At 38.3% G+C, this 24,798-nt stretch overlaps 1 protein-coding gene across 1 annotated transcript; it reads right to left on the reverse strand.

Moving 5' to 3' along the window:
- Positions 1-65: 65 nt before the first annotated feature.
- LOC121400926 (Fc receptor-like A) lies at positions 66-9,929 on the reverse strand. Its single transcript, XM_041584866.1, has 5 exons — positions 9,788-9,929; positions 3,598-3,633; positions 1,809-2,093; positions 443-727; positions 66-88 (listed from the first exon to the last, which is right to left on the reverse strand). Exons 1-5 carry the CDS (start codon positions 9,927-9,929, stop codon positions 66-68), a joined length of 771 nt encoding a protein of 256 aa, XP_041440800.1.
- Between the last annotated feature and the right edge of the window lie 14,869 nt (positions 9,930-24,798).

Genomic DNA, 24,798 nt, shown 5'->3' on the forward strand with positions numbered 1-24,798 from the left:
TAAAATACTTAAATAGAGCTAGCAGTATAAGATTTAAAATTGTCCCTACATTACTTCCAGGATTTTCAAATAACAGTATAATCTGCAACTATCAATATAAAGAAACAAAAGTGTAGGTTGCCTAAATGAACCCTAATTCACATTCAGTACCTGCATGTTCACAAATATATTTTATGAACAAAACCTTTATTGGCTTTATGTTGTTCTAGTAAAATCTAGCAAACCTATACTTTCCAACTGTAATATTCTGATTTCTACAATGTGATATGTAATAATTATTAGATCTGCATAAAGTAATTACAGGAACTTTTTTGAAGCTAACTGCTGTTCCTTTTTAAAGCACATTGGAAGTAAAAGAATTGTGTATTTGTGCTTACCCATTTAAATTAATCTACCTGCTTATAACTGTATAATATCAATACCAAGAGCCAGTACAACTCACCTGAAACTTTAATATCTATAGGAGAGCTTAGTTCAGATTGTATTTCTCTTTCTTTTAATATTTCCCGATATCCACACTTGTAACTCCCAGCAGTCTCCTGCCCTGATGTTATTATATATCTGTCTGTCTGTTTGCCAGTTGGGTGGATTTCTTTGCCCTCCTTATAAAAGTGGAACCCTGACACTTCCTTGTTACCAGGAGACAAACACGTCACAGTGATTTCTTCTCCCACTAAATACACAGGGTATGAGGGGTTCAAAGATATGACTGGAGCTTGAGGGGATTCTGTGAAAGAAAAATACATATTTGTCAAACAATACAAACAGAGTTTATAAACTTGAGGAGGAATCTCCCAGCACTTTATTTCAACTGTATAGAATGTTTAGGAGCAAAATCGTTTATCAGTATTCGCTTTATTTTCATATACATGCCTATAATATCTTATACACTTGAAGAGAAAGCTGTAAAATGCCCCTCTGCACAGACATTGGCATTACATACAGTATATGGTAATGTGAGTTGAGAAAACAAGCTGGACACATATAATAATGTTGGACATTTCTGCAATAAGGCATTTTTTAAAATTTCAATCGCCTCCCTTTGTTCAAGCGACAATGGGTCAGATTCAATTGAGTGAGAAAAAGGTTTAACACGTGAAAACACATGGAAGTGTTCATGTATGTGTTTATCTACAGTTAACAACAACAAAAACATTCTCTCTAACAATGCCAAATGTTGAGTGTTTTTATCAAAGTTATATTAATCCAAGGTGACTTATGATATCTTGATATTTTACGACTGGGGCTACAAAATTAGTTACTTAACCAGAGAGGTGTAACCTGTGATTGTCCAGGTGAACTACAGTTGCCAGCATCCATTGAAATATGATTATATGGCTAATGCTGTACCTGAATCACACGTAGAAGAGGCAGAAAGGCCTCTGCTAATAAATTCTCATGCCATATCTTCTAAACTAAATCTCCACCCTAATTTGTATGCTCAAATTTGATCAAAAGTTGAAATAAGCGCTATTTAAATTTTAAAAAATGGTTTTCTTAATTTGTGCAGTGATTGAAAGTCACACTTAAGTCATGTTAGATTTGGTTGAATACTAAAGATTTAGGGCACATTTACTTCGATCGATTGAACGATTTTTCCTTCGATCGTTCGATCGAACAAATTGCGCTAAATCCTTCGACTTTGATATTCAAAGTCGAAGGATTTAACTTCGAGCGTCGAATATCGAGGGTTAATAACCCTCGATATTCGACCACTAGTAAATGTGCCCCTTAATGTACCAATAACTGGCACATTTAATATATACAGTATACTTATATAACTGCTTTCAGATACATGTTGAACCTACCTGTAATATTCATAGTAATGGGCTGACTCCTCCTGGGCTCTGCATTTATTCCATTATCACTTGGCCAGATTGCACAATGGTACGGTCCTCTGTCTTGCAGTTTCTGGATCACAAATGAGTGCTCCGAGCAAATGTCTGAAGAATTTTGGATTGAACGAATCTCTGTCTCTTCTCGGTAAAACCGGAGTTGCCAAATAAAGTCAGAACTGTGATGACAGCACCTTAAATTGATTTCATCACCAAACATATAGATCTGATAGTTTGGTGTTAAATGAAAGCCTGGTTCTGCAGGTGAATAATACAAATGCATCAGAGAGAGCATGGTTAAATGGCTGAGAATGCTGAAAAGAAAAAGAGCACTTTATATATTGAAGATTAAAACCAATGTATTGCCTTTGCAGGGTCTGCAGGTATGGTAATTATGCTACTGGATATAGTAATGATGCAAAGGGATACTTGATGATGTACCCTAGTGATTTATTAGCTGTGAAGCAGTCATATAGTAGTGATAGTTAGTTAACAGTGGCAATGCTTGTCTTTGCCAAGTGATCAAAAAAACCCCCAAAAAACAGCTATTTGCCTGCAAAGGTTTTTTTTGCACTATTCACTGCTGATTGTGATTCACTGCTATGAGATATTAGACATTTACAAATATTGCAAATGTCACCACAAAGGTCTTTTGGTGATTTTTCTAATAAACACTATTGTCATACTTTATGAAACAGTTAAAGGAACATTAACATTAAAAAATCAAATTGTTTTTAAGTAATACAAATATAATGCAGTGTTGCCCTGCAGTGGTAAAACTTATGTATTTGCTTCAGAAACACCACTATTGTTTATATAAATAAGCTGCTGTGTAGCAATGGGGGGCAGCCATTCAGATAAGAAAAGGCTCAAGTTACACAACAGATAGCAGATAAGCTCTATAGAACATAATGTTATCTATTATCCACTATTTAACCTGTGCCATTTATCCTTTTTTCAATTTCCGCCATTGCTACTCAGCAGCTTGTTTATATGAACTATAGTAGTGTTTCTGAAGCAAACACATCAGTTTTACCAGTGCAGGGCAACACTGCATTATACTTTCATTACTTTAAAACACTTTTATTTTTTGATGTTACTGTTCCTTTAAGCAACATATTTACACTTGTGGGATGGCTATGCAATTTTACTGCAGAATAAGGTTAAAAAGGGCAACCATTTGGTAGTTTTAACCTTGAAAGAAAGCAAGCAGTGCAGGTTCCTGTGTAAAATATATAATGAAGCAGTGAAAATCTTATGGGGTTATATAAAAATGACATTAAGTTTGTCCATGTGCAGTAACCTATACCAACCAACCAATCAGTAGGTCGAATTTTAATAGTAACCTGTTTAAAAACAAACATCTTTTTGGTTGCTATTGGTTACTGCTCCTGGGCAAACGTAGGGCTTTATATTACATATGGGGTAAATAAATCAGATTAAAGTGAGTGTAGGACTTGCCAGACCAGGGTTGACTTTGACATAGTTGGTCATCTTGAATTATATTGCAATGTATGGAAAAAAATCCCTGTTTTGTCTAAAGGGAGGATATTTTGCAGCTCATTTTTATTTTATTGCAGTACGTTGTATAATGATAGTGTAGAACATTCTGGGCTTGTGGACAAAACGGGTAAAAGAGGTGTAAAACTATACAGATTTGACTACCAGTACAGCTGTAGAAACCACCCCATTAGTAAGTTATTGTAAATGTATGATATCACACTATAAAACCACTTTGGAATACACAGGGGTTGCTCTTTACCTGATGCCAGGACACTGAGAGGAATGAAGAAAATTCCTAAGAGGAAAAAAGGATAATATTGGATCAGAAAAAAATGAATGGAGGGTCTAATTCTTATGATCTAATTCATATTGATTAATTTATATTCATATCATTATATAAAATAAATGTTTTGGAATGCTTGTGCTTTGCAATGGGGTAATGTAATTAATACTACAGCACTGTCCATTGTGATATCCATTTCTCATAACCAACAATATTACTAACAATGTAATTATAGTTTACAATCTAAACAAAGTAATTATAGATTAAAATCACTATGGGAAAATTAATAGCAAAGAATATTTTACAGAATAAAAAATAATAGAGTTGCAGAACTCAGTGTCAGACAGCAGCTGTAAAGTCAAAATAAATATTAATATGTATGAAAAGAGCATTTGGTTAAAATGTTACATGAATACATATATTTGTATTATGCTATGAGCATGGGGTATAGCATAAACTTCTAGCTACAAAAGAGAAGAAATAATTGCAAACAAATTAATTACTATTTTCGCATAATGAAGTGTTAATTCTAGTCAACTTTACAATATATATAATATATATATAAATAATAACGGGTAACCAAAGGCCTGTCAGCCCTACATCTCCCAGCACCTGCCACAGCCTTCTGCTATGGGTGAGATCATATTAGTTCAATAACATCTAGAAAACCTCTGGTTGGCTCAAACTGCCTAATGTTTTTCTTTATCCATCATGCTTCCATCTTATGCTGAGCAACAGTAATTGTACAAAAAACAAAATACCTAATAAAAAAAAAAGTCATTGAAGTATTACTTTTACCTTCATGGAATTGTGGGTGTTTTGTCTATGAATTGGGGGATTTGCCCTGGGCAGAGACTGTAGAGAGGTTGATGTTTTTCAAACATTTACTGGCAGACCCTTTAAAGGGCAAATAATTGACAGACATTTCCGAGGACGCATTGGTGGCGAACATCAGCCAACGAATGTACTACATAATCTGCTGACAAATTGGCACATTGCTTTGTTTTTGTTTGGGTGTTGAGTCTTTTGGGTGTACCAAAAGTGTGTTGATAGTTTAAAAAACACATGAATGGTATGTTTGTTAAAAATCCTCCTGCTTTCCGGCACTCCAGATTTGCATGGGATAACAATATTGGTTTGTCTGCATCTCCCCTCTCTGTGTTGGTTTTGTGCTCCTGCTTCACTTGTTTGCTGCTAGACAAAAACCTAGTATGGGTAACCACAAGTTTTTAAAACTCTTCTGAGAATAATAAAGGGGACTTCCCTACCACTCATATAAGTGGTGAATAAGAATGAAGATCAGTTAGCAAGTCCAGTTGGTATACTTGCAGGCCAATGTGACCCTGTCCATAGAAGTGAGTGCTGACACATTTCCATGTTGTGCAGCACGAGCAGTTGGAGATAATCAAACTGGTTTTAGAGAACCTCATTGCCACTACCCAAAAAATGTATGTATGGACTACAAGTATATGCATGCATGACAAATTGTATCATTTTTGAAAGAGAGGAACAAAAGTGATGTGCAGAGTTTGGAAGAAAATAAAAGTTTGTGGCACATTGTTTGTGCAAGTGTGGTGATGCAATGTTCTTAGGGCTGCCACCTTTGCAAGTGCAGAAAATGGACATGGGGGAAGGGATGGTGATGTAATGGGTGGGAAGATGGTGTAAGGGGTGGGTTATGCTAAAGAAATCTGTGGTCTCCCTCTATCATGACTTATCTGTGCAGCAAAAGTCAATTGTATGTGAATTTACATAGAATATACTTGGTGTGATGTGCATGCTGTAGCTGTATTTACTGGCAGTGAGAATTGCCAATCCTAACACATCTCTCAACACATATGTATATAATGATAGGTGCTGCTGGTAAATGCACTGCTCACAAAAACAAAATGCAAATGATGCTCGAGTTAAAGAATTTTGTTTTTCACTTTTGTATTTCCTCAACTCAATGGCTGACAATAAATCTTCCCCTATATGTTTTTAATGCAGGAACAAAAAGCTATCCAATAGCTAAGTAAGTGCAGCAGGTTCTTTCCTAGTTTATACATAGCATGGTATGGATGGGCCTTGCACCATTATGTCTATAGGAGCAGGGGTACTTCGCCAATGAGGCGAGTTGAGACTGTCGCCTCAGGCAGCAGCGCCCCACTAGGTACCAGGGGCAGCAAAAATGCTGCTCCTGGTACTTTAAGAGCGAATTTCCGGGGGAGGGGGGGGCAGCAGCAACTGCTGCTGCCTCAGGCGGCGGAGGGGCCAGGATCGCCCCTGTATAGGAGAAAGGACTACCTTAAAAATACTGTACAACTGTATTTTCTGAAGTGGATACTATATAGATGCCCACAAAGCAAGAGTAGGGTGTGATTTGCAATTAATGAATCAAGCACAATACACTGACTGGGGTTATTATTTATATATATATTTTATTTATATAAATTAATTATCTTGTTCACTCCCTCAATTTACATGTTGATCTGTAGACTAATAAACCCCTACTCATTTGAGTTCCTACAGCCTGGTGACATAACCATTATATAAACTACATTCACTACCACTAGACCCATTGATACACATCCTTCCCGCAGCATATAATGGATGATTTACAGGAAAATGATACCTATATTTTTTTATTCTTTTTGTTAATGTGATATAGGCTTTGTACAGGTGCATGCAGGTTTTCCACCTTCTCTGCAGGATGTGCCATTTACTATTGAGTCACCTAGGAAGAATAGCATGATTAACTTTGATATGTTGATATGTTCCCTTCCCACACAATGAAAAGAAATCTAGGAAGATCCCCTCTGGTGAACTGTGGTGAAGTTTACTTTCACTCATTGTTAAATATGCCCATTTGTGTAAGGCAAGCTGATCTACCCGTGGTAAGCTCAAAAAAGCAAAGGTTTGATTTAATTTTCTGCAAAGTGCTAGTATGGAATGATCTTAGAATCAAAACAGAAAAAATGGGAAGAACTAAGGTTAATTTTAGCCTTCTTTTTTCTGTGTATACATTGTGACACCTGGTTTCCCACAATACTGGTAGATATTGTAAGGAACACCTCTTCTCTTATATAAAAAGTATTCAGTTCCTACATTTTAAAATTGCCGGCTCATACTACAGTGCCAGGGGCGTAACTATAGAGGAAGCAGACCCTGCGGTTGCAGGGGGGCCCAGGAGTGTAGGGGGCCCAGTGAGACCCTAATTAATTAGCAATTTTAATATATCTTGGTAAAATAGGCCAACTTATAAATATTTTGGGGCCATAAATTGAATTTGCTATGGGGCCCAGTAACAACTAGTTACGCCACTGTACAGTGCTGTCCAACTTCTGTGGTTACTTAAACCACACCCACATTAAACCATACCCATGTTACCACAAGAACTTTTAAGACTATATCCACATTAATTGTGGTAGTGCACCATAAAACCAAATCGTTGTGTCTCACTGCAGGGATATCACTCATGTGAAAAAATGTATTAAACCATATTAAGACATACCCTTAAATCCATATGGGTATGTTTTTCGGCACCATGCAGCGCCTTCGTTCGTGCATGTGCACCGAGCGGCACCTTCGCATCACAGTAGGGGGGCCGGAGGGGGGCCCTGGACAGAAGTCTCGGTGGGCCCCGGGCCCCCCAGTCCGATTCTGCGCCTCATCCTCTCCTGTGGATAGCACAGCAACCCCCAGCACATGATTAAACACCTTAGGGTCCCCCTAAAAGTATTTCCAAATGCTCAACAAACCCTAACCAGGTTCACTTCCCACAGGCAGAGCATGGCACAGACAGAGTATGACACACACAGGCAGCATAGGGCAGACAGAGTATGGCACACACAAAGAGCCAGTGGTGTAACTCAGTGGTGGAACTACCCCCTCAGGGCCCCCCGGCAGCGCCGTGCGCCACTGAAATCCCCCCGGCAGCGCCGTGCGCCACTGAAATTCGGGCCCGGCTGTGCGTCACGTACAAGAGCCCGCCCCCCTCTAGTTACGGTACTGGTGTAACTAGATGTTTTTGGGTCATGCAACAAATTAATTTTAGGGCCGCCAATTTTGCAGAGGTTGTCCTCTATTGCAAATATAGTACATATTAAAATGGCTCATTAATTATGGCTTCACAGGGCCCCTATACCTCCTTGGCACCTCTGCAGCCACAGGTTCTGCTTCCTCTGTAGTTATGCCCCCTGCAAGGAGCATAGGGCAGGCAGAGTATGGCACACACAGGGAGCACATAGCAGACAGAGTATGGTATACATAAGTAGCATAGGGCAGACAGAGTATGGCACACAGGGAGCATAGGGCAGACATAGTATGGCACACACAGGGAGCATAGGGCAGGCAGAGTATGGCACACACAAGGAGAATTGGGAAGGCAGAGTATGGCACACACAGGAAGCATAGGGCAGGCAGAGTATGGAACACACAGGGAGCATAGGGCAGGCAGAGTATGGAACACACAGGGAGCATAGGGCAGGTAGAGTATGGCACATACAAGGAGAATTGGGAATGCAGAGTATCGCACACACAGGAAGCATAGGACAGACAGAGTATGACACACACAGGGAGCATAAGGCAAGCAGAGTATGGCACACACAAGGAGAATTGGGAAGACAGAGTATCGCACACACAGGAAGCATAGGACAGACAGAGTATGACACACACAGGGAGCATAGGGCAAGCAGAGTATGGCACACACAAGGAGCATAGGGAAGGCAGAATACAGCAGGAGACTTATCAGAACCACTCTAAGATCAACAGTACATACTGTACTACAGTAACACAATGCTGTGCCTCTGCAGCAGTTTGTCTGAAGTGTGGACAAGTGAACAATGTAGGCACTTATCATCTGGGACTGAGGTGTGAACAGCACAGGTTTTTAGCGGTATGAGCAATAGAGGTGACACAGGTTTGAACAATGCGGGGGGGGGTTAAAGGTTTGACCCTTACTGTCTGAGTTTGAGATGTAAACAATGCAGGGGGCAGTTAATCTCAGTACTGATACTTTTTAAATCTTACACAAAGTAAGCAGTCACAGCAGGCAGACTTTCATGTAGGGGGCCACACCAGGGGGGTCAGTATGACAGTGTACTGTCCAACTGGCGGCCGGCAGGCCTATAGTTATATAGGTTATTGTGGTTGAAAAAAAAATAGCTGCCCATCATTTTCAGCCTTTCTGTTTATGTGACAGCATAACAGATCTTTATTAGGAAAGAAAAATATGTACTTTGATAATGCATATAAGAGCACACATTTTAATGCTAGAAAAAGTATATAATCTTTAACAGATAATGCAGACCTGTTTGTTGAAACCGCTACATAATTTATAGTATGATATGTTTTGTAGAACATTGTGACTCATGTTAAGAATGCATGTTATCTAGGGGTCAATTGAACAAAATAGATCTGGTGGGGTTCAGTTTAGGAATAATTGGTATGTCAGTTTAAATTAATTTTGTATGTGTGTCTTACTGGTACTTTATTCTAATGTAACATAGTGAAAAATTGTAGCGGCCTCAAAGTTATAATTTCCTTTACTGCTCAGTAACCTATGCTCTGTGGGAAGATGGTTACTCAATTGGATGAGGAGTAATGTGACCAGTTCCTGTCAAGGGGAATGAGCACATGGATCACTGTTTTTGGTCCTACCTAGTAGCAGAGTTTGATGTGCTGGGGGCCTGGAGTAGAAGGCCCCAGAACCAAGATGAGTCATAAGACAAGCAACAAACTTGGTGAAGATAGGGAGCAGGGCCTCTTTGAACATGGTTAGATTATACAAAGCAAGCTCTGTCATGGAACACTCATAGGAGTTGTCAGACATACAGGCCAGTTTAGCTCCACTGAGGAGAAATTAGTCATTGCAAGGTAAAACCTGCCTATGTGTATGGGCCATAGTTTAAAAGGGACTCCATGAGAGTCTTCCACTGTAGCAGATACATTAGGTGTATCTTATGTTCAGGTGTTCCTGAATGGTGAAACTATTCCTTCACAATTTCTCCTATATGCAATGTTAGATGAAGATCTGTAAATGGTTTGACCTATGCTGTACCACTGCAGAGTGAGTAGATTCTGGGTGTGCAGTGTATTTATTACATTACTGTTGACCTTTGCTGTACCACTAATAAATTTCTAGTGTATCAAATACCATCTATGGCTAAGAACTATTGACACCTACGTTTCCTTTTATGAAGAATCCGTTGTTGAGTGTTGTAGTTTAGTTTGCATAAACATTCCTCCAGAATTGGAGTTGCATTGTAACCGCTGTAATAGACAACAGCTGGAAAAGAAGGAAAATAATTCAACTCTCCCTTCGACATGTTATATATTGTGATATGCCACTTGTATTCCTTTTGAGGCATCTCTTCAGATTTGAAATTTGGGTTCAAATATAGAGCAGAAAATTATTCATGATGTTTCAAAAAGTACTGGAGAGTTTACTCTTCTCTATACTGGTGGTCTTACTATATATATATATATATATATATATATATATATATATATATATATATATATATATATATATATATATATATATATCATATATATATAATCACTTTCTATTGAATTTTCATTGTAAGTCAGTGTCCTTGTTAGTGGTGTCTTTAGAAGACTGTAGCAACCAGGGGATTGAGTGATATAACATTACTGATAGAGACATAGTGCCAATGGCAGATTAGATGTGTGTAAGGCCAATTGTGTTTTATTTTTTATCTGAAATCGCAATTAGCAATATATATTATTATTTTTTCAATCAAAATGTTTAACATTAACATTGTAATCCCAAGCACTGGTTGGAATGCTATAATGGTCACCGACAGTGACCTCCGGCACAATGGTAATGTATTGATCAATAATTTCCTGTTTCACAATCCGTAAGTCATCTCTGACATATGAGACTAGGTTTGATGGATATAAATCAAATGAAAAAAATACAATAATTGCAAAAGAGCAGAGTGATTCTATATTCCAGGAAATAGAGAAGAAGCGTTTTCAAGTTTATATTTTGGACTTTTATACATATGGATTTGATGGATGCCAGAAAATTGATTTAGTGTTTTGTAATATAACTTTTTTAAGTAATGTACTTAATTTACTGTTTAAAACTTATAATGGTGCAAAGTGCCATGTTTTTGGCCACAATTCATCTTGTGCTTGAAAATGGCAAGTGCAAATGTTTGCTTGTGAATGGTGGGTGAGACTTAGCCCAGCCCACTTTGTTAGGGGCAGAATGTATGTAGAATTTTGGGTGCCTGCCTGCTGTGATCCATGTGCCAGATGCGTCATAAAAGATACAAACGTGTTTAAAGAGCAGTAGCTGGACTGCTGAAAGTGCTCTATGCATCGTGTACTCATGCCCTCTAGACTCCTAACTCCAGTGGTTGTGGGTTTGGGAATTACAGTCCAACAACCACTAGAGACTGCTGACATAATGAATTTAAATATACTTATACGATATTTTTCCAAATAGTAAAATTAAATATATCAGGGCAGGGTTTTTAAACACTGTGGGTCCAGCCCTGGTGGGGTCCCAAAATAGTGGACGAAGGACTAGTACAGGTATAGGATTTGTTATCCGAAAACCCGATATGCAGAGTCCTGAAACCTGAATTACGTGAAGGTCCTCTCCCATTTTAATCAAATAATTCGAAATTTTGAAATATATTTCCTTTTTCTCTGTAATATTGAAACAGTACCTTGTACTTAATCCCAACTAAGATATAATTAATCCATATTGGTGGCAAAACAATCCTATTGGGCTTATTTAATGTTTAAATGATTCTTAGCAGATGTAAGGTATGGAGATCTAAATTACAGATAGATCCAGAAAAACCCAGTTCCCAAGCATTCTGGATAAAAGGTGTTATACCTGTAATATATATTTTTTTGTCTTGCATAGTCTTAGAAGTATAGCAGGGGGTTGTTTCAACTATTCCATTATAAATAAAAATGTCTGAATACGCTAAAACTTTTTAATAGGGTAAGGAGGAGCTGCCAAACTTTGAACCACCACTTCAGTCAAATTATTCTGAAAACTGCTGATCATTTAATACAATGTGACACGTGGAAGATTTTAAACTGCTGAAATAGAGAACATCTTGAGAAACATACAAGATGGTACAAGAGGGTATATAAAAATAAAAACTATTCTTAAAAAAGAACTAAATGGAAAATGCTGCACTTACCAAAAACCAACATGATGTGAGAAGAAGTGGCCTGCGTCAGTAGAAAGCCTGAGTAAGAATAAAAGTAGCGAGCATGTGAAGGTGTGTGACAAGCTGGAAGGAAGTGAAGTGACACTTCAGTGAAAGAAGATGACACATTGTAGATTGAGGTTATTTATTTATATATATATATATATATATATATGGCAGTTGTTTTATATTGCCTGTCAGTACACCCCAAGATTTCTGTTTTTATTATTTTTACAGCACAAAGAGTAAGGCATTCTGTTACTGGACCATGCAGCTAAAACATTTTAGGGCCCTAAACTTTGGGAATAAGACAATGTAATTATTATGTACTGAAACTGCTTATCATTGAGTGCCCCACTTGTTCCCTTATACCACTTTGTCCCCACAGCTTGAATGGGCCGACTGGACACCGGAAACACCAGATGGGACCTGGCCCTCATGGGACCCAATGATCCAGACCAGATACTCACCAGCCCTCTGTCTTCACTCCCCCAGCTGCCCTCACTCCTTCAACCATGTAGTGTATATGGTGTTTGCTAAGGGGTTGGGGAGAAGGATAACGGTGCCCTAAAAGAGGTGTGGGGCCCCTGGGGTAGAAGCACACCCCAGTTTGACCCTGCTCCCTTTCTCCTAATAAACCAGCTCACTCTTATTACAACATTCCTCTGATACCAGGGCAGGAACATTGGATCTTTTTCCCTTATGTTTTATCTGTCAACATTACATATAGTAAATATTATATATAATACATATAATACAAATAGTTGATTCATTTAGTATGCAAGTAGGGACGTTTAATGCTGCCATGAGTGCAATCAGCCATATTGGCTGACAGTATATATAATTCTGAGGCTGCTACTTCAGGCAAGTACATTAGTGGTTAAGGTTTGACATTTTCATTTCCTGTGGCTTGCACATTCTAAGGACAGGCTCTGCCTGATATTAGAACAGGTGAACAAATGCACAGCTGCAGAAACACTGTCTCGGAACCTTTTTAGTGACCGCCCCAGTTTAGTGCTGTTTTTTGCCATGACCCACCTTTTAATATATTTAATTATAAATATAACTTCCAGCTGGAACAAGTACAATCTTTTTAATAACAATTCTGCTTTATTTAGTGGCATTACATGCTCATTGCAAGCTCATTGTGTTCCAGCACAAAGTAAGATGTAAAGACTTCTCTACTTAGTGTAGAAGAATCATTTGGCCATTTAGGTCTGACTGACTTTACCACTGCAATATACATATATTCAAAAGCTCTCTGGTGTGGAACATCAGCAGATATCTGGTTGCTAGAGTCAAATATAACCTATCAAACAGGCAAGTACTAGAATGAGTGACTGGATGACTAGTCGTGTGCACTTAATAGAATAATTTTACTTTCGGCAGTCGAATATCGAGGGTTAATTAACCCTCGATATTCGACCCTATGTAAATCTGCCCCTTAGGGTTGCCATCCAGATGGTATCTTACTGGCCAATGTAGTTGCTCGTACATTTGTAACATTCTCTAGGGTTGCCACCTGGCCAGTATTTTACCGGCCTGGCCGGTAAAAATGAGGTTGATCCCAATGTTATTAATAGGGAAAAAAGATAAATATATAAGACGGCCGGTATTTTTTTCCAGAAAAGGTGGCAACCCTGTCCTCAACCCACCCCAATCTTACCTTTTCCCTTCCTCAATCTCCCCTCTAGCTGCCTGTTGTGTTAAAGCCCTGCCCCTTTTGACATCACCTGCCCCATGTTATGTCGCCATTTATGCCCACTTGTGTCACTGTCCACAGCAAGAGAAGAAGACATTTAAAAGACGGAAACCCTATTGGCACACCATAGCCCTCTCCAGTACTAACATTAATAATAAATATGGTTTAAGGAGGTTGATTGTAGTGCAGTAATAACAATTTGGAGGCACTTCACAAAAATGTAATACACAGCTGCTATAAGAAAGAGTCGGTGTCTTCTCAGTCATGAAACGTATTTATATAAAAGACAGAAACTTTTTTTCATTCTTCATCTTGCTCTTTTGTTTTTACAGTTTTCCCTCTCCCAATGTGTTGGTTCAGGAAGGGGACCTAGACTCCATGATCTTGGTAAGTGTCAAAGTTCTCTAAAAATCTTCTGCCTTTATTTGGGCATGGGTGGAGCCAATTAATGAGATCTTCGCCCTGGCTGTGGAACCAACCTTGCACCAATTTTTAAAAATAATTTTTATTAAAGTTTTCAATTACAACAAATGATTTTTTGCAAAAAAGTAGGTATCATCATTTCACACAGGTATCCTGTGTTTATCCTTAAATATTTACTTAAAGAAAGTGAAAGCGTCTCCATCTTTGTCTGTTGTGAATTTATGCATTTTTGCAATCCAGAATTTTGTATTTGTATTGGTGACAATGTACATTACCTATTTCCATACCCAGTGTTGGACTGGAACACCAGGGGCCCACCAAAAAACCTTAGACCAGGGGCCCATCCTCAGTACTATTATTCTTCCTTTCCTCACTCAACCTCTATTCTCCTAGTCTCTTTTCTTACATACTATAATCTATTTAACCTCGTTGTTCTCATAGAAATTGGGAATGACCATGAAATAGGCCAAAAGTTTAGCACTGACACCTTGGCCCACCGGGAGTTTTCCTGGTATCTCGGTGGGCCAGTCCGACACTGTCCATACCTCCCATCATATTGGAAATAGAAAGAGGCACAAAAAGATTTGCCGCACAGTGAAAACATTTTCATTACACCCCACACTCCCTAATTACCACGTTCATTTTACAAAAATTGGCAGGTTATGAACACATTTCTGTGGTTTAATGTGTTATTACAATTTTGCTAATGAAGGTGAATTGCCCTTTAAGCTGCAAGTCACAGTTTCCCTAAGAGACCTGCTTATCTTAAATTGTAACAAATGTGCCTAAGTGCACCTGCCACATATTCTGGGCTCTCTGCCAGAAGCCAATTACGTTTTAGAAACTTTGTATCTTTTTTTGGCTGTTCAGTGGAGGAGATCAAAGAGAAAGTCGAGACATTTCAGTAACAATCCAGGACTACGGCTGAGCTGTCAAAATCGGGACTGTCCTGCGAAAACCTGGACAGTTGGGAGGCATGCCCATATCTACTTCTTCCTTTTCTTTTCTTTTCTCTTAACTTTTCTGTACTTTAGGACATTATGTGAATAATGATAACATAATATAATATTCAGCAAAACAAACCACACCCCTGGTAAAATGGTGCACACATTACATCTATGGGTAAGTTAAGGGTAATGCCACACAGGACACTAGTGTTGTACAAATATTAGTCTGTTGAGAGAACTGCCTGAACAAATGTGCAGATGTTTTATTTAGGCAACTATCTCCTGACAAGTCAATTGTCGACTTTTTTTGGGAACTTTAAAGCCATATTTTTTGGACTGCTTAAAAACAGGGGGCTTAAATGCCCAAACAGCCATTTCCCTAAATTCAGTAATGTCATTTAGAGGTTTGAAGATGTCAGTAAATTACTAATACTACATCATGAAAATCTGAATTCAACTTTGTACAGTGACGGTAAATAACATTCACTAAATATAATATATTTATACAAATAATACCGAAAACAAGCACCCTATATATATATATATATATAAATATATTCTACACTATATACAATCTTCAGCACAGTCAGTTATAAGAGGCACAGTTCAAACTTTACTCTGCTTCCATTTTTGGCATTACACAGTAATAAAGAGAGTAATAAAGAGTGTGTGTCCTACTAATATCTGTACACTACAAATTGGAGATACCTGGGCATGAGCCTTTTATGGTGAATACACATTGAAAATAATTCTAATTTCCCATTGCAACTGCTAAGGAAAATTGAAAAATCAAAACATATTAATATAATTTGTGTGATGGTTTCAATATGAATAATCTCTGACTAAATAGAAGCTGGTTCCATAATTACAAGGTATAATGGAAAGGAGATCTCAACCACCACTTTTACTGTTCCACCTGCTCATTCATCTTTGTGGATCTGTCTCTTCTTTTCCCATTCTGAAAAAGAAATAATGTGTCAGCTCACATGGTTTTCTTAATATTGATGTTTTTCGTCATTACGACCATCCCACATACATAGGGGTAAAATGCAAATTGTACTCCAATTTAAATGGGAAAAATAGTCAACTTTTTGTTATTATTTTTATAAATATTCAAATCTTTCCCCTTTCAGCTGCCTACCTTAGGCTTATCAGCATCACACGTATTCCATAAAAAAGCAGCAGAGAGAGGAGAACCAGGATCTTCCCAACAAGCACACTTGCATAGAGTTTAATTCCAGCATGAAAAGCAGTGGGACAGAGATAATCAGAGATTATTGTTGTCAATGTCCTCCTGCAATGCCCTTGTTTCAATTCTTATTTCTGAATAGCTGTGTTTTTTACTCTGTGACTGTCTGAAATACACTTGAACCTGTTACTGTTGAAATAGGTAAAATTTGGTAAACAAGGTGCATCTACAGATATTCCATGAACAAGGTTATCATGAGGAAGTTGTTAAATAATAATGCATTATGCTGTAAATGTAAAATACAATAATATGATAATAAGCTAGGGTCTGTGGAAGAAAACAAAATGGCAAGATGACCAGATCCTGTATCATCGCTGAATAAACAATAACCTTGTCATGTTCTACAAATACATCTAAACTCTTAAGATAGATACAGACAGAGCAGCCAGTTATCCTACTAATCAGAGAAGTTGAATATTGTCCAATGGCCAGCCACAAAGATGACCAATGATTAATTGGCCGAACAAGTAAAGTTCAGTTCAGTCTGAAATAAAATAGGCTAACAGAATGGCCAGATCATTGGGCAGAATAGTAAAAACTGGACAAACTTTCTGACCAAAACTGGGCATGTGTTCCCACTTTCCTTTCAACTATCTTTTATTTTGTCTGCTACTATGACCTTTTTAAAGAAAGAATGCCACAGTGACTGAAGATGAACCATCTAAAGGATCATTAGAGAGTGCACAATAGAAGAAACAGACACAAGCCACCATCATTTCTGCATATTGCTTCCTGACTTATAGGTAGGTAACCATAAGATGAGTGACTATGAAGATTCTCATTCATCCAAGTCATGGTATATCTAGTATAGGTAAATCTAAAAACAACTGGACTTACTCTTCATAAGATGAGTGCATTTACTGTATGCATTAATCAATTAGGTTAGAGGTAAACCCACAACTCTGTAAAGACAAGGAGAGGTGGTGGAGGGAAATACTCCCTGGAAGCGGATGGGGGCAACTACGAGCTCAGAAAACAAAAAAGCCGAGACAGGACCTGCATCCTTCTTTTTGCCCTTGAAGATTCCTATTACGCTTACAACAGTAAATCTCACTAACTATACAACCCTATGGACCAATAAGACTAGTTATTAAATTGTGCATTGCCCACTGGTATCTATATAAGCACATTTATCAAATTGTAAATCAGAATGAATAAATTGGCTATAAAATCAGGGAGGAGGAGTTCAGTTCATGAAGCACTAGTGAGAATAAGTGCATTGTCCAGGGTATATATGGCATAGTTACTAAATGCTAACTATTCATTAGATTGCGTGCAGCAGTCATCAGAAGAAGCAGGAAAGACACATTGGCTCAGAACATGTGGAAGAGCAAGGAGTGTATTTGGGCACAAGAAGTGTAAATTTGTGCACCCCATTGAGTTCACTGTAGTGCACCCACATTTTCAGCTCATTCATGAATGAGCCTTTTTTGTGTTTTTTTTGTACTGACCTTTACTGTTCTTTTTGGTTTTATTTACCTTGAAGAGAAAAAACAGAATAAATCTGGTCCTCTTGTTTTTCACATCCTCTTCTATTCGATTCTGAAACTAGAGAGCCACCAATAAGAGTCATAGAGATGTACAATACATTCATACAGTAGTAAAAGAGAATTAAATACAGGTAAGGGGCAGAATGCTGGGGACCTGGGATTTTCCTAGATAATGGGTCTTTTTGTATTTTGGAACACTATACCTTAAGTTTGCTAAAAATCATGTACACGTAAAAAAAAACCCTAATAGGATTGTTCTGTCTCTTAATAAGGATTAATTAGATCTTATTTGGGATTAAGTAGGTACTGTTTTATTATTACAGAGAAAAAGGAAATCATTTTTAAAAATGTGAATTAAAATATAAATTATTTGGTTAAAATGGAGTCTATGGAAGATGGCCTTTCTGTAATTCGAAGCTTTCTGGATAATGGATACTTGTATATTTAATACCATATATTTGATTCATAAACTCTATTGAGATACTTTTTATAGAAGGTCTATATAGTGCATTAACCTCACAGTTTGTAATACAAAATTAGCTATGAGTTTGAATCATTATGTGCTCTAGTAAATGTTATTATGAATCAAAGAGCAGCCATATTTTCATGCACTAATAGTAACTTCTTTTCATTTGCACACAGTGTTTTCCAACATTTTCAATGTAGTGGACTAGATTATAGTAAAATAAGTGTTATTGTGAGCTGTCTATACAGTGTATATAACTCCTGTGTTGGAACTGAGGTTTTACAACCACTGCTCCAATTACAGTTGCGCTGTTTCTCTATGTTCTTTGTTTTGTATCCTTTGTCCATACCTACTAATGGCTCCTGACTGGCAATTTGGTGGATCAGGCATGCTGGGGTATTACTGGCCATAGCTTGGGGGATATTCTAATTTTGATGTCTTGTTTTGCAGGATCTTTTATATAAAGTTCATTGCAGAACTGAATGTGTAAGGAAAAGATTAGGCTAAAACTCCTGGCCCCGTGGGAAAGAGCATAATTTTGCTGCAGAGCATCCATAGAGAGGAAGATAATCCATAGAGAGGAAGAGCATCCATAGAGAGGAAGCATTCATATTATGGGGCAGATTTATCAAAGGTCGAGGTGAATTTTCGAATTCAAAAAATTCGAATTTCAAGCTATTTTTCTGTACCTCGACTAGGTAATAGTCCAAATTCGATTTGAATTTAAGAAAAAAATTGTACTGTCTCTTTAAAAATTTGACTTTGACTATTCAACATCTAAAACCTGACAAATTGCTGTTTTAGCCTATGTGTAGAACATGGAGTCAATTAGTGGACTTTGAAAAAAAGTTTTTTTGGAAAAATTTGAATTCGAATTAGATCGAATGCACTATTACCTTAATTCATACGAATTAGCCCGTATAAGGAGCTTTCAATCAAAAACAGACCTGTTAGGCCAAAACAAACTTCGACTTCATTTCGGTTGGTCTTTTTGAATTCGAATTTCGAAGTTTTTCAAATTCAAAATTCGACCCTTGATAAATATGCCCCTTTGTGATAGACACTTGGGTGTTGATCATGAAAGACTCCATTTGACCCTTTATAAACTTTTAGCCACCTTTACAAAACAATGCAATTTGTAAAATGCAAAAGATAGGCACAAAGTGCAATTATTTTTGCACTAGGCTCCATAAATGGAGGACATGGAGGGAAGTGTTTTGTGAATGTTTCTTGAGCTCTACATAAGGATCCACCACTTGCAGCAGTGGGATTAGTAAATGATTAGGACTCCAGTTACAAGTACAGGCCCATTTCTAGATGGATGTTAGAGTGTACCTTGTTTTGTAAGTACAACTTAAATTAGTATAGTAGAAGGTGTTTAATATTTCAAAGCATTTTACCTCTGACCACTTCCTGTTCTGAAAATGGATTTATCTGCTTTTGCAGAAGGACACCTATTTTCATTTGTTCTCTGCAACATACAGTACTCTTCATTTCTATAACAGTAGGACATGCAATCATATCTATCTTGTAAAAAAGTCTGTACTCTCCTCAAATTAAACATATAAATTGAATCTATGCATGGACACTAAGTTGAAATGTCCTAATATTCAAGATCACATTTTAAGTGATTTGATAAAACCGAGCAAATCCTTAAAGGATTAGTCCAATTAGAAATTTATAAAACACAGTGTGACTGGTCTTACAGAGAAACAAATGTATTCTGTCCTATCCAATAGATGGGTGAGTAAAAATGTGCTCGCTAAACCAAAGTAAATATTTTTCATAAAAACGTGGTTACTGTAGGTAACTGTGGTTGGGATTCTCAACACTGTCCTCATTTCTACATAAATACTCAGAAAAGAAAGATCCTTGTGACCTTTCTATATATATAATTTTTTTACTAGCTGTGTGGGTATTTGCTTTAATTGGTCCTGTTGTGATCTCTTTGTTCATAAAAGGTCTGGCCATCCCCATTTTGCACCAATTCAATATTTTTTCCCACAAGTTGTAAATAGTAAAAATGCAAAAAAGTCACAAAGTTTGCACCAGGTCTTGTAATCTATAGCATCTTATCAGATGTTTGCTTTCAGATGTGGGACCCACACATGCATCCTGCTGATTTTTGCAGTGGAGTTGCTCGTGCGTGAACTGCTGGCTTGCCCCGAGGGGGTGCAGGCCATCTCTGGCGGCTTCGTATCCAAGATGGTGGTGCCCATGAACCACGTGGGCCGACGCTGGCGTCTTGAAATGTAATTAAAATAAAAGGACTTCGGGGGTTCAATGCCTGATATAGGAATTGCTGAATTGTGTTCCTGGGTTTCCTAAATTTCGTAAATTGCTGTTTCCTAGATTCCTGACCCTGTGCTATACCCTGATTCTGATTCTTGCTGCCTGCCTTATTGAACTCTTGCCTGAACTTGACTACGCTTATGCCTGATCCCTTTGGATACCGCAAACTTGGACTTTAACCCCTAAGATTCCTCCTTGGTCCAGGAACCGATAAGCCCCTGACATAGGGGTGGTTTTAGAATGGCATGGGTGCAGCATTTGCATATGATTTGGCTGGCAGACGTCAGTACCACGATTGACGCAACTTACTAGTTCTGTCTTGCATAAAAAAGGGCATTAACTCAAGGGATGAAAACATAATTATGCCTCTTTATAGGTCCCTGGTAAGGCCTCATCTGGAGTATGCAGTCCAGTTTTGGACTCCAGTCCTTAAAGGGGAAGGAAACCTCGTCGGCGCTAACCCCCCTCCCCCCCTCCCGTGTATTGCCCCCCCTCCCTCCTCCCCCCTGGCCTACCCCTCCCGCTGGGCAAATGCCCCTAACTTGTTACTTACCCTTCTGCGCAGGTCCAGTCCAGGGAGTTCACAGGAGACATCTTCTTCCACGCGATCTTCTTCCTCCTTTGACCGGCGTTTTGGCGCATGCGTAGTAGGAGCATTTCGCCGGTACGGATCTACTGCGCATGCGCCAAAAGTCACGCACATGCGCAGTAGATCGTACCGGCGAACCGATCCTACTGCGCATGCGCCGGTCAAAGCAGGAAGAAGATCGCGTGGAAGAAGATGTCGCCTGTGAACTCCCTGGACTGGACCTGCGCAGAAGGGTAAGTAACAAGTTAGGGGCATTTGCCCAGTGGGAGGGATAGGCCAGGGGGGAGGAGGGAGGGGGGCAATACACGGGAGGGGGGAGGGGGGTTAGCGCCGACGAGGTTTCCTTCCCCTTTAAGAGGGATATAAATGAGCTGGAGAGAGTGCAGAGACGTGCAACTAAATTGGTTAGAGGGATGGAAGACTTAAATTATGAGGGTAGATTGTCAAGGTTGGTGTTGTTTTCTCTGGAAAAAAGGCGCTTGCGAGGGGACATGATTACACTTTACAAGTACATTAGAGGACATTATAGACAAATAGCAGGGGACCTTTTTACCCATAAAGTGGATCACCGTACCAGAGGCCACCCCTTTAGACTAGAAGAAAAGAACTTTCATTTGAAGCAACGTAGGGGGTTCTTCACAGTCAGGACAGTGAGGTTTTGGAATGCACTGCCGGGTGATGTTGTGATGGCTGATTCAGTTAATGCCTTTAAGAATGGCTGGGATGATTTTTTGGACAGACATAATATCAAAGGCTATTGTGATACTAAGCTCTATAGTTAGTATAGGTATGGGTATATAGAATTTAATTAAAAGTAGGGAGGGGTGTGTGTATGGATGTTGGGTTTTCATTTGGAGGGGTTGAACTTGATGGACTTTGTCTTTTTTCAACCCAATTTAACTATGTAACTAACTATGTAACTATGTAACCCAGGAACTACCACGTGTTGGAAACCACATGTAGGGTTCCCATGTGCCAGTATGTGCACTTGCAAGTAATTCAAAAGAGAAGACTGGACAAGTGCATTGGTGCTGCTGCAAGTGGTTAGGAGCACTTATGGGCTAGGTACCATTGAAGTGGCTTTAATGCAAGCTCAATTTTGCATATATTTTAGCACCTTGCATTTGTTCTTGCAGTCATAGATGAGTCTGACTGCCCTAGACAGGAACAGGAATTTTCTACCCATAGACCAAAATCGTGTTTCCACATTGCTTATGGGTCTCCAAGATTCCCATAATTACAGTGACTGCAAAAACCCAGTACCTAAGCCTAGTGAGTGAGCGTTGATGCAAATGAAATCTTTACTTTATGGTGTGTTTATATTACAGTAATTCTAATGCATTGTGACATCTTCTTACGTTACTTTTGTCTGTCAGGAAGTGCAGACAGCTCTCAGGGGACTTTATTTATTGGGCCAGTTTTTCCTTGAAGGTCTGACAAAAATAGAATCCTTCAGAAAGATTATTGTACTCAGCAATGACAAAAACATTTTCCTTTTGTCCAGCTGTTCCTGTCAGCTCTTTGCTATCTCTGTCAAACCGATATCCATGGATGGTGGACGGTAATGAGGTCTCACAGATGAGTTGTACTTTATTATTTTCAGTCTGTGGGTTATTTGGGAAATCACTTAATGTTGGAACTGGAAGGGGTTCTAAAAAGAGAAAACAATTTGACTATTTACAGCATTCTTTTGACTTTTGTACAGGTTTCCAATACATATAAGCTCAAAAAGCTCATTTACTGAAGTTGAAAAAGGTGTAAAGTTCAGAAAACAGGAACCCCTAAATGTTAATGGCAATGTAAAGGGATCCATGAATGTCCCCATACATGCCTCATACTAGTAAACCATTCTGCAGGAGGATTATGCCAGAGCCTGCACCTCTCCAACAGTAAATGAGCACAAATAGGTTTAGTATATCTGTATTAGCTCATTTTATATACAGTATAACATACAAGGATGTAAATGACAAGTGCCATTATAACAAATCTAAGAGAACATGTTATCCACTGCATTGCTTTTTTTTGCATTAAACTGAATTGGTATAAAATGCCAAAAAAGACAAACATAAAATATAATAATATAAGCAGAACAGACCATAAACAACAGCTTTGTAGATTTTGCCCAATGAAAGCAAATAGGATCCACAAAATGAAAACCGATTTACTAAAATGAAAACTACTACTCAGTGAATAGTGACAGATATTGCATGAAGATATATTGCCCCCTACTGGCAGAAAGATTTATTCTCAAGAATAAATAATAAATGGAACATTGCTTAGGAATAATACCCAGACCTTCTTCCCATACAGACACTATTCCACACACAGTTCCATTAGTCATATGGTATTATAATTATTAGGAATCAGCATCCACAGGAGCCTTTGTATCTCTCATATATATGCTCAGCCACTAACATCATGCAATGTCAATGATGCAATATAACTGTGATCTAATAAAACATTAAGGGAGGGGGATGTATTTAAAGTCATAATAATCTGTGCTGATAATAAAAAAAAATAAAACATGTTTTTTCATTAAACCTCGCTATTACGACCCTTGATGCAGGAATTTGTGCTCTGGAATCTATGCATCCCCTATTCTGCCCCCTAGCAAGTTAAGAAGTTCTAGTAGGCACAGGGTGCTTTAGAGCCCCATAACACAGTGCAAGGTGCAAAGTGCAGTAATGCACCAGATGCAAACATTGTGCAAATGAGCACTAAGGGGCAGAATAGTGTACATAAATGTCATCTAGTGGCTCTTAAGGAAGACATTTCAGAGTACTGTGCACTGAAGCAAACAACAAAACACAAGAGGTCATTTTCAATGATACAGGACTCCAAAGTTATCAGCTTCAGGCAACAGCCTCCTATCCTGATACAAGATGATTGCTGTGACACCTACACAATTTGGTACCAGGCAACTTAATGTTACCTCTTGCCCTATAACAAAGACAGAGTACTGGGGTTGCAAAGACAGTGATGGAGTAGCCGGTCGCTCTGAAAACAAAAAGAAAGAATATATATGTGGTATTAAGTTTAAACAACGGATTGCCTGATAGCATGATCTCACTTAATCAACTGTGGTTTTATTAATGGCTGGAAAAAGCAGGTTTTTTTTATTAAATAATATAATCAATGATAAATGTATAGATAGACAGACATACAGGTAAGGGGAGAACACATTTAAATATTTTCAGTCTATTATGTTTAAATTAGGGACACCGTTTGGTGATTTGGCCTACCAAACTCTATTTGTCTGCAGATTAGTGTTGAGAGAGTCGACACTTGAGAGTGTATGGTGCTTTATGTAGTAATTTCTTTGGTACAAAGCAGGGGTCATTTAAAAGAAACCAAAAAATGAAAGTGTCTTAAAAAAAAGTAATGAAAATATAATCTCAAAATGAAAGTGTCTTAAAGTAATGGAAATATAATCTACTGTTGGCCTGTGGTGGTAAAACTGGTGTGTTTGCTTCAGAAACTCTTCTATAGTATATATAAACAAGCTGCTGTGTAGCCAGGGGGCAGCCAATCAAAGCTGAAAAAGGAGATAAGGCACAGGATACTCAGCAGATAACAGATAAACTCTGTAGTGTACAATGGGATTCTTAAGAACATATATGTTATCTACTGTTTATCATGTGCTTGAATGGCTGCCCCCATGGCTACACAGCAGCTTGTTTATATAAACTATCATAGTCTGAAGCAAACACACCAGTTGTACCAGTGCAGGAAAACTGCATATTATATTGCCATTCCTTTAAAACACTTTAAATATGAATGTTCCTGTCCCTGGTGTTTGAGTCTGGCAGCTCAGTAATTCAGGTACAGACTCTGAA

Source organism: Xenopus laevis, chromosome 1L (assembly GCF_017654675.1).
Source record: "Xenopus laevis strain J_2021 chromosome 1L, Xenopus_laevis_v10.1, whole genome shotgun sequence".
NCBI lineage: Eukaryota > Metazoa > Chordata > Amphibia > Anura > Pipidae > Xenopus > Xenopus laevis.

Coding starts and splice junctions, on each gene's coding strand:
- LOC121400926 (XM_041584866.1), bottom strand. CDS start 9,929: ATGTCGAAGGGAGAGTTGAATTATTTTCCTTCTTTTCCAGCTGTTGTC. Junction 3,634..9,787: donor GATTCTTCATAAAAGGAAAC/GTAGGTGTCAAT, acceptor TTTTCCTCTTAG/GAATTTTCTTCATTCCTCTC. Junction 728..1,808: donor CATTACTATGAATATTACAG/GTAGGTTCAACA, acceptor TTTCTTTCACAG/AATCCCCTCAAGCTCCAGTC.